The sequence below is a fragment of the Leptidea sinapis genome, chromosome 29 (assembly GCF_905404315.1).
Source record: "Leptidea sinapis chromosome 29, ilLepSina1.1, whole genome shotgun sequence".
Taxonomy (NCBI): domain Eukaryota; kingdom Metazoa; phylum Arthropoda; class Insecta; order Lepidoptera; family Pieridae; genus Leptidea; species Leptidea sinapis.
This window is the reverse complement of record NC_066293.1, coordinates 10,051,287-10,063,053: the sequence shown is the minus strand read 5'-3', so window position 1 is coordinate 10,063,053 and position 11,767 is coordinate 10,051,287. Positions and strand designations below refer to the sequence as shown.

The following is an 11,767-nucleotide window of genomic DNA, read 5'->3' as shown; positions in this document are numbered from 1 at the left end:
TGGCGTTTCCATACAAACACTTCAACAGTTTTCCTTACTCGTGTAAGACATTTAGTAATTGACGTTTGTGTATTTTGTTGAATCACTTTACATATATTGGAATTGAAATTATTTGTAAAATTGTATTAAATTGTATTTAAAATAAGAATCTGTAATATCATTCAGTTTTGAAAAGAGCAACCTTAGTTTCTTGCTCGTTCTTCTTTAAGGAAATCTGCCCTCCGAACGAGCTGTACCTAAGAAAAATAAATTACATATTTCAAGTGTAATGCAATCTACCTACGAAATAAAAATATTTTTGTTTATTTGTTTGTTTGAAACGCTTCGATATATCGGTCATCAATGTGTCACGTCTGGAGAGACTGAAGCACCGCCCAGGTCTCAATCGAATCAAAGGCTTTTTCATAGTCTGGTTGTACTCCTCTGTCTTTTGTATAACCTACTGCAGCATATACAGGGCGTACCAACATGTAGGGAAAGTACCTTAAATATCGTAGATAGGGTATTTTACTGAAAGAAGACTTTATGTTATTTTTAAAAGTTAGTTATAGTGTATTCAAATATTTTCTAAAAATTACTATCTATGGAATGATATTATCGCTACTTTTCGAACGTCGTCATCGGCAGTAAATAACTTTCTTGAAATTTGACTAAAACATTTTACGTTGTTCCTTTCATGTAAAATACTATGTTACTTAAGAAGAATTATTAGTTTTTGGCCATTCTTTCGATTGGCATCATAAAGGTAGGGGTGTTTTTATTTTTTACATTTAAGTCGGTTCGATTCCCAGACGAGGCAAGTAATTTTTAGAAAATCTTTGAATGTACTTTCAGGTACTTTCCCTTCATGTCCCATATCTTTGGGACGGCCTGTATATGTAATCTATGGTGCTAAAGCCTTTTCGGAATCCGGCTTGTTCGGGAGGCTGGAAGTCGTGAAGCCTGCCCACTGCAAGTGAGTTTTCACGCTTTTTCCTTACCTTGTAGTTTACCAACGTATAAAGCTTAACTCAAAAAAAAACATATCACTTTAAAAAAAAATAATAAAATCAAAAAATATTTTATTTAAAAGCGTTATCAATGAAAGTACTATAATATTAGGTAATACAGTAAAAATTCAAAGTAAACACAGAATTGCTATTAAAAATTACTTTATTTGCACACGCTATAAGTGATAATGAAACATTCGTATCACACAGTAATTAAATAAAGTAGATACCATTTATATATTTCCATAAAACATTATTTATAAAGCATTAGAATACACGCTCGTTTGTGTCGATACAAATTATATAACCTTCTATTGCCTTCCCTAAGTTATAATTAATTTCTTTACAACAATGCATATTATGTGATCACTGTTTATTATCTGTGCATCCCCGAAGAATGATAAATGGACGAAACCTGGTCAAATAAACGAAGTGACAGCCTGGACCTGACATTACAAACATGGCGGCCAGCCCCCCTAGCAATTTGCGGGAATTATAGTTTATACATTTGTAGATGTCATTATGATCCATATGTCGTTGTCAGTTACATACAAGCCCTATTCTCTTTGGCCATGTTACAAAATTATAGAAATTACTAAGTATCTCAGTACTTATATTTTTCACAATAAGTTTCTTTGGAATTCACGTAATTGCCATAACAGAACAGTTGGCACTTATTACTAGCAGTTAGATGATTTAATAGAATAGTAATTTTTATTTGAGTAAACGAGTTATAATTTGTTATTTTCTTTATTATTTTATTTAAATTTGTTTCAACAGGGTCCTAGTCTTTAAACAATTTGTCAAAATGATAATAGAAAGTAACTAAATTGCATTTACAACAGTGAATGGGCCCAACTACATAGTGACTTATTTTTAAATTGATAACAACGGAGAGTTAGGACTGTATATGAAGGAAAATTGAATTATATATCCCCACTAATATTATAAATGTGAATGTATGTTTGTTTGTTACGCTTTCACGCCTAATCCACTGACTACAAGTACGTACGTATTATACTTTTGTATAATATTATTAAAGACACTGTCCTCAATGACAAGGGATATCCGCTGTATCATAGAAGACCGCTACCAGCAGCGGAAAGCGCAGTATGTATTATTAGCAGTGTCCTAAAAATGAAAATGCTGCCCACAGTAACTATTCCACGCGGACGAAGTCGCGAGTAAAAGCTAGTAACCCATAAAATGGCATGACTCATGAGTCCTGTAGGTATATGAAGCATATTCTCTCAATATATTCTTGATAATGTAATATATGTTCACAGGCACATAAGTGAATTTGCAACAAACTGTCATAACCATAATGTTAACACCAGGAACAGACATAAGCTTATAATGCCTGCTATTCGGCTGAGTCGAGTTAGCAAGTCTTTTAGGCGCGATTCTTAAAAAACGTTTGTGTGGTACTATAACATAAATGACTTTCTTAATGATACCACAGATTGGGACTGGAGCGACTGCCCTCAGGCTATTAAATAATAAGTTTAATTGGACAATGTTACTTTAATTGTAAAACATATTTTTGATGAAAAAAAAAGCCCGCCGAGTTTGTTGCGCCCATTCTTCTCAGACCTGAGGCATTCATTTTGGAATGGGTGGTAGTTTTTTGACTTTCAATAAGTGATGTCATATCATATTTTGAATAAAATATTTGAATTTGAATAGGGGATAGTCGATAATACGGTTGGAGATATAGAACTGCCGAGTGAGTTTTATCTTTAACCTACCGATACTAAGTAGTGAGTAGGTACATATGCACCATATCTGATGGAAGTGTCTTCAATAATGGTAGTTTTCCAATCACAAAACTAAAACGTATTAAGCAGCTACAGCAACACTTCGCACAATCGAGCATTTAAAAGTACTGCTTTCGCGTGATGCGTGCAATCTGTACCTACCAACAAATCAGTGGCAAAAAATTAACAATAATAGCTTTTCAATAAGTTTGCATTCATCGAAATTTTATTTATATATTAGTAATATTGTTTATTTATTGTTGAAAACATTCTTAAAGCTTTCGTTTCGTCGTAGTTTTTTGGAAATAATAAAAGTTAATTTAGACTTCAGACTGTGTAAAAAAAATATAAGTACGGATGAATGTAGTTTATGTTTATAAATTCCATGTTTAATATACAATTTAATTTTAGAAATATTAAAAAAATATCAATTGAATATTATGTTTTTCATTATTAATCCATAAAAATAAATAAGCTACAAAAACCAGAGTACATAGCTCCGTCTCTTCATGTATATAGTCAATGTTGATATTAATAAATCAACTGAATTTAAAGTTTGTCGACAATCTAGTTAAAATCCTATGACATTTCATCGAATGTTCATTTTACACAAATTTATCCATATTTTTGAACCCATGGTTTCTATATTTTGGTGCTTTGAATGTAGCTATGTTTATGACGTTTATGGTGTTGACTACTTTGGATGAAGGTATCTATTTTGTCACTTCGGTGTTACGTTGAGTGTTGCCATGTTTTTGAATACAATGGGTGACGCTATCTTTTAGACGCTGCCTGTACGTTCAATCAGGGTAGAAATCGCCATACTACGTTTGTATGGAAGAATGTACCTCTAGCGCAACCTTAAATCATATTTTACAGCCCCACAAGTTTTGAAAATGCTCCTCCGAAATGGTTTTTGGGAATTGCCTGTAATTCTGGAATACGAGAGCCTATATGTACACCGAACAACAAAACTTGATACTTACAAATCTTATTGACTTTTGGTAGAAGGGTTGGCTGGAGGCTAAGGCCCGTATTGAGCGGATAAAAGGCCTTTTTACACTTGCAAGTAAGATATTGCGTGTATTGTGGAGCACAGACTAATAAACGTTGTGTGTATTCGGACATACTTAGCACGTTCCTATTATATCGCAAGAAATCCATGCTTATACATATAGACGAAAAAATTCTTTAATATTTTATTTGTACACAGGCAAATAAGAGGAAGGCACTTGCATTGAATATTTTTATTTCTAGTTTCTCCCCAATACTGGCTGATAACGATAATATATTACAAAAATTCACGAATTTACGGTTGTAAAACAGTTTTAATTGAATAATCTAAATAGTAACCTATATTATACTGAGGGTAGTTGTATAAGTTGCAATAGCATTGTTGTGTTCCGATAAATCTTTTATTAGTTTACAAAAAGGCTTCAATTTTCAATTGTATTAGAAGAGGAGAATAAAGGCGAAAATAAAAAAAAAAACAGCAAATAAAATAGCAGTGCATTTAATAAAATAAAAACGACTGAGCACATGAGGCGGACGTAGTGAACCCGGCCCGTGTCGATCCATCAACAGAAAACATCAACGAGCAACACCGGTCGGGCGTACTATACATATTACAACGCTTTGGTACTTGGCTGGCGCGTGACAGCTGTCAACGCCACACCGCCAACTCTGACAGCTGACCACAGAGTAAGATTGCAAGAATCACAGATAGTAGAAAAGGCGAGCCAGTTAGCAGCATAACATAATTTCACCTAAATACATTACAATATAAGAAATGTTAAAACAATAAAAATAAACACGTTGAAATTAAACTAATACGAAATTTTTGTTCGTACGAAGGCACATAATACACAATGAAAAGAAAAACAAATTAAACTAATCGCTAAACGTACAAATTTAAAATAAAAATAAATTGTGATTCTAACACAGAAGCGTTAATATAATAAGGAAGACTATATTATGTTACTGGCTATTATTAGACATGCGTTCAAATTGTATTAGAAATTTTCATAATACATACATTTGTACTTGTGATTATATTATTTATCTCAACATTTTTTTACATAGGGTAACTTGTTTTGACAACAGGAACTGTATGCGGGTAAAACAATGTTTTAAGTTACCCGAAAATACAACCTTTTTGGAACGGCGTAAGAATTAAAATTGTATTTAAGTAAGGCACAAAACCCCTGAAAAATATATTTGGAAACGAATTATTATAATGCATGTCAATAATTAAAAAAAACTTAATATAAGACAAAAAATGAAGTTTCCCGAACGCCTATTCCTTACTAAGAATATTTATTGTTATTTATACGTTATTTCGACTCAAAAATATGGAAATTAAAAATGGAATAAAAAGGGATTAATAATTATTAGTGTGGTAGTTATAGAATCAATTTTGATTAAGTACCTTAAAAATTACTTTCTTTTCGTAATATATCTTTGGGTTATTGATTGATATAGAAAGCTACTTTACAATAAACAAAATTAAATGTATGTTAGTATAGTTGAAAATAACTTTTCCATTAGAATAAGTAATTATTATACAATAAAAATTATAGAAACTAAAATCATTTATAGTATGAATTCGAGTGTGCACTAAGTGGCAATTTCATCTTTTATAGCGTTTTCGTTACGATTTAATACAGTTCAAAATTGTATTAATAATATTGTAAAAATAATGCAATGTCACATCCTTGGTCTAAGTGTTTAAAATGAGGGTACTTTGAGAAAAATGGTAAACATGGGGCCCACAGCATGGCACAGAGTGATGGGAGCGAATGACGTCACTTTAACGACCAAAATAAAAAAGTTTATGGTACAACAAATAAAATAATATATTTTGGCAAATTAAATTTATCATGTTGCAGCGTTAATATAAAACAAATAATAAAGCTAAAAGAAAACCAAGCGCGGATTAAGTCCAATTGTACTACTACCCCTGTCTCAACTTGAAAGAGCCATAGACTATAAACATAGAATGCCATCTTGTGACGTCAACGCCCCCGACACAAAACTTACAACATATTAACATATAACTACGTTTAACTAATCAAAAATAAATGGAAGCCGAGCTTATCTTACAAAAATCATATTGTATATTATGTTCGAAATTACAAACTAAAAAATTACCGCACCCCGTTAAGTAGTGGAACAAAAATATCATATACTATGACATACCGCTGTGTTAGTTACACTTATAGTACACAGAGAATGGACTAAACAATGCTCGCACATAACATATCACCCGCAGGTAATCGACAAAGCGAATTGGCTGACAGTACTTGTCTTATTTTTGTACGTTGGCCACACTGAAATATAGAAAACGGCAGTTATTTTTCTTGTAAATCTATCTCAAACTTCTTCATGGGGTCGAGAACTGAATACGGAATATTTAGTCCATTCTCTACATCTATGGTAACAGCAGCTTAAACTACAATTCGCTTAAAATAGACGGTAGATATTTTTCCCAGTTTCCACCAATTAGATAACGAGTTTCATCAGGTAAGTATATTTATCATTCCATGAAATCACACGAGTAAACATCGGATAGAAGACGCGGAGTTCTAGTTGAGTCAACACGGACCAAGTGATTATAAACGGCAAATTACTTTTTTAGAATTTGGTTGCAATTATTTCTAGAGAGTACTCGCATTAAGCCGTTGAACGTTCATTAGGATGACAGATTCATTCAGGCAGCTTTCTACTGGCGTAATGTTTGGCCTCCGTAAATCTATGGATTATCTGTCAATGTCAAAGTCAGTGTCAGCCATGCCGCTGTCAATTGCTTTCCATTTAAGTGACAAAGCATGGATCTGAACCTCGCGCCGTTTACCGTCACCATAATAATATTATACATACGAGTTTTCAAAAGGACACAAATTCAACAAAACAAAACAACAAATTATATTATTGCACAGAAAATTAACTAGGTACGAATACGATGTGACGACCTCCACAGCCCAGTAATTACTGAACCTGACTTCTTAGCTGGGGGTCCCGTGTTCGAATACCGATACGATCAAACATTTGTATTATGAATATGTGTGTTGTTTCTCGTGTCATGGACCGGATCTTAACTTGGCAATGCCTAGTTTGGGGCCGTAAAATAACATTTAATTTTTGTACTGGAAAAATAGCAGATTAATTACAATTTTGTTTATGGGTTGAATTTTAAATTCTGTATCAATTTTACCCCGACTAACAAAGTAATTCCGGCCATAAAAAAAACTCCCATTCCAAACATTTGACGTGCAGTGTAATTAATGGCAATATTTGAAGAAGCGAAGGGTAATTCGAAGACCTGAAGAATCAAGCACAAAGCCAACCCTGACGGCGAAACAACTAAGACCCGTTTAGGGTAACAGGAGCTCAAAAAATCAAAATACATTTCAGTATAGATAGTATTAACATGACCCAAAAAATGGTGGCGAGGGCATTCTGAATGGCATAAATTGGTCATTGTAATTACAGCTCGAACTTAGATATTTCCTGGAAATCAGTTGGTACAATTTGGCATCACTCCGAGCAAACGAAAGAAGAAATATCTCCTTATGCCGTTGACGTCATATCGCGACGAAAGTAAGAGTAATTGACATAAGAAATTGACGTTAGTTCAGTTGAAAATAAATAAGTTTAGATCGTACGACAAAAGAGGACGTAATTTTTAATTATTCAGTTTTATTATAATCAGCTGATATTAATTGATCACAGCTAAATAGAATTATTTTTAAAAAGAGCGGAAAATAAATTTGGCATCTTGAAGATTTCTCAAGGAATCAATTTCGAAAAAAAAATTCTCTTGACGTTCATGACAATAAATCTAAACCTACTGTATAAAAATCGATGTGTATTTTTCCTAAGGTCTTCAAAAGTGGCTGGACCGATTTTGATGAAAATTTCAGGCATTATTTGTCACAACTGACTGATAATTTTATCAACGCTGAAATCAAACAATGTAGAACCGCTGCTGATAAAGACTTGAAATTAAGCACAAATGTTCCTCAAATTACTAAAGTGAACAAGATAAATTACTAAGAAGGGATTTCTGAAAATTACCCTTAGGGGATAAAATAAGGGTTAAACTTCTTCATTTCTGTTAAAGTAGGAAATGAATATGTATGTATACGTAAAAGCCGTGTCAATAGAGAAAATAATCTTAAATGACGTCACATAGTTTTCTTTCTCACTCACACAGTATTGTAATGCAGTATTTTTTTTTTTTGTTTTAATCTGCACTGCAATAAATTAATCTAAAATTTAAATAACGAAATAAAAACGAAATGGTACACGATCACAGCTTGTATTACTTATTTTGGCTACCGGTACAACTGGTATTGTAAGAACGCCTGCAATTATATTATTTTCTCTATTGGCTTGATTTGACTTGATTTTTATAAAACTTTACCCCAAGAATTAGGCTTTAAGAGCTTTTATACGGGCCAATACCGAACTTATAAATATTAAAAAAATTATATTGTAAAAGTTTGTTTTAATAACTGCGTTACTATAATTGTGAGCCGGCAATGAAATTACTTTCGCGATCTCAATTTTACACCTAATAAGGCGAATAAGGGGTTCGTAAGCTTATATGGGCTAGGTTCGGAAATATTCTATGGTAAAACTTTTAAAATTATGCCTGCCTAGAGATAAAGAAAAAAACACCGTAAAAGACCCCCTAATATTTGCTTCACACCCATTATTACACTGTACAAAAGCACACCGCTAAACTATTTACATGAACGTCCCTGCAGGTAGACGGTACTTGAACATTTCTACACGCGCGTGGTGTAATATTTTTCGCACTTGAGTTTTAGAGGAAGACGTATGGACCTGCCGTGTATTTTTTATCGAATACGGGCAATGAATCATACGAGCATTGCCGGCTTTTTCGGCAAAAATTTAAAACTATTCTAGTAATTAGTCCGACTCGCACTTGGCGAGTTTTTTTAGTACTATGGTTCATACGTCTCTTGCACAACCCTGTAAGTTGCAAGGTCTGTAAATGCAACGAAGAAAGCACAAACCACATGTAATAATTTCTGTAATGTAATGCGAGTGAGACGATGAACTCTGCACTACTCGTCTCTCACTCCTTGAAACAGCCCAACCCGCAGAGCCAAACAGTGTAAGTATAATAAATTGTATAAAATATGAAAAATTTTATGGTCCTTCGATCCGGATAATCTACTGTTACTTTAATTAAAACTATTTATTGCTTTAGTTTAAGCACGCGACACACCGCAAAGCGCTGGCGCGTCAAACGTGTGTACGGAACCCGGCACAGGAAGTATCCCTAATTTTGAACACATTACCGATAAATGTATCAACAATACCGATTGAAACTCACACTGCACACAACTTCCCACACCACAAAAGCACATCAGTACGCCAAATCTAAATATATTCGAATAATTCTTCTCGCACTAACGGTTAAAGCAGAAAAATACGCACGCTATCTTACCTTAAACTCATTTCGTAATATAATATATATGAAACAATTAGCGCTCTGCAACTCAGAAATTAAAGATTATTATTGTCTAAAGCTCCATTTCTATCTTGCATTTGTTAGACGTAAGAATGGATCAATCAGGACGCACGACAGACTAATAGCTCTCTGATTGGTCGGTGTATGATGCCGCATCTCCAACAAGATGGCGCTATTACTAAAAACATGAAAATAAGACCAATGGTGGCGGAAAATTCGAGAACCCGGTTAGACGAAATAGAACGTTATTCCGTAAGCCGCAGAGTATTAAATCGATATGTATTAAAAATAGTGCAAATGAAAAAATACTTAAAGACTAATTTGTTATTTACAAAACACACACTAGCTCTAACACACGACTAAGGCCGTACGTACGGACAGGAATCAGATGCTTTGTCGGTAACTGCGACGTTGCGATCAAAAATGCGACGGTTTTAAACGATTACAAACGTTAACGAGGAGACACTAATTCGACGACAACTATCAAACTATAGTGATTTTTACACAACATAGATTATATAACTGCAAATGAAAAGGATATTGTGAAAAAATCAGGAAAAACCGTCGCGTTATAATTGAGCTTTCTGGCACATTTGAAATCGCCCTTATTCTAATACAAATAAATGCTTTAACCCATCCGTCCAAAAGTTATATAATAATATCATTAAAAATAACGTTATTTCCATTGATTAAATTACAATTACTAACAAAGTGAGACCAAACTCTATGGTAATGTCAAAATACAGAAAATTATTCTATTTTTAATGCAAAACTGTGAAATAAATGTAATGTAAAACTACTTTACAATAATAATTGCTTTCATATACAAGCCGAGCGAATGAACATGACATCTCGCTGGGTATCGACAGTCGCCTTGCGTGGCCAGTGGCGATAGTAGAGTTGGGTTACTCGTTAAAATTGTAAACTTTCAACGTTAATTATTATAACACTGTTAAAAATTTATAAGCCACTTCAGCGTAACATTATACTCAAATCAAATCAAATCAAGTCATTTAATTGCATAGATTGAGTGGGTACATTGGTGTTACATTATAATCATAGGTGCTAACAATCTGCCGGGTAGGCATGCAAAAATAATATTTTACGATTCTTACTCTAAGTTATACTGAGCACATTAGCACATTTTATTTATGTTATCAACTACAAAACTACAATCTACATAGGTATTTTTTCGTATTTATGGATCGATTATAGGGATTTATGATCTCCCAGTAATCGATATAAATATAAAAAAAATTATTGTCATGTTGATTCGCCCGAGTTGTAAAGACAATTCGGTTTTAAAGCTTTCCTACATACTATTGGTTTTTTTTTCAGTTAAGTATGTATTTACAAAATATAATATGAATATTAATAAAATACCGACGAAAAAGTAGTTGAAAAGGAAAATAACAAATAGTTTGTCACTAAGCAATATTTTTGAATTTTATGATGTATATGTAGCCAAACTTAAATAGTTTAATTTTTAATTCCATTCATTAATATCCTTTGATTCGATAATCGATATTTTTTATTGTAGTTCTTGTATATCTTGTAATCATGATTAATTTAAATCGAGAAATGGACAAACTTAGTATTTCCTATAAAATAATAATCATAAAAATCAAAATACCCATTAAAAAGATTGCTTAAAAGAAAAACTGATAAAAGTAGACTTAAACCTCCCTCTTTTGGTGTCGGTTAGAAAGATATATATTGGGCGGAGGGCGCAGCATTCTAGTTACTACCATGGTGAAGATAAGGGCGATTTTGGCTCGAGTCACTCCGAGTTGTTGAAATACTCCGAAGCGTTCCCGCGGCAAATGGGGCACGTTCTGTTCGACTGAAAGAAAAAAAACATTCATTAAAAAAACCAAACAAGAATATGTTCGACTCAAAGAGACAAAACATTTACTAAAAAAAACAAAGTAGAATATATGGGAGCGATGGCTGGTCCATGCGAAATGCTCAGGAACGGGCGCTGCTTGAGGTGGCTGGATTATTCTGTCACCCTTGTTTTATTAACTAAGACTTTACGCGTACAATGCAAACACGTAATATTTCGTATCATTTGAAAGAAAGAACCAAACAAAAAAAGCAATTTAAAAATATTTAAAAAATACTGTGATGTTAAAAAGGTCACGCCACTGGAACACATGGCTCCAACACAAATGTGTTGCAACGCTTGGAGTTGAAGCAATTTAGAATCAAAAATTAAATTTAATACTAATATTCACTATTTAAATATCCTAAGGTACTTCACCTACCTATTAAAACTATAAAAAAATATAAAAAATATTGGTTTAATCATTTATACACTGACCATACACGTCCATACACTCAAATGCAAAAACATCTTGAAAATAATTTACTTGTACATACAGTATATTACATTTACTCTACATAAATTAAAAGTTTTTCAACTTGTTGCTATCTTTATCAATTGGTGTTGTCAAATAGGTCAAGGTCGTAGATTTTTATACATCTATTCATTGTGAGGCTTCTTTGCACAGGAT

General features: G+C 33.0%; 1 protein-coding gene across 7 annotated transcripts in view; it reads right to left on the bottom strand.

The window, feature by feature from the left end:
• Positions 1-4,243: 4,243 nt before the first annotated feature.
• The window catches only part of LOC126973316 (RING finger protein 44-like), a 69,143-nt gene continuing 61,619 nt past the window's right edge, over positions 4,244-11,767 (bottom strand). For all 7 annotated transcript variants that reach the window (XM_050820532.1, XM_050820531.1, XM_050820533.1 and 4 more), the window contains one exon: positions 4,244-11,094. In XM_050820532.1, the coding sequence (XP_050676489.1) occupies positions 11,032-11,094 (63 nt within the window). In that variant the 3' untranslated portion in view covers positions 4,244-11,031. The remainder of the gene's footprint in view (positions 11,095-11,767) is intronic.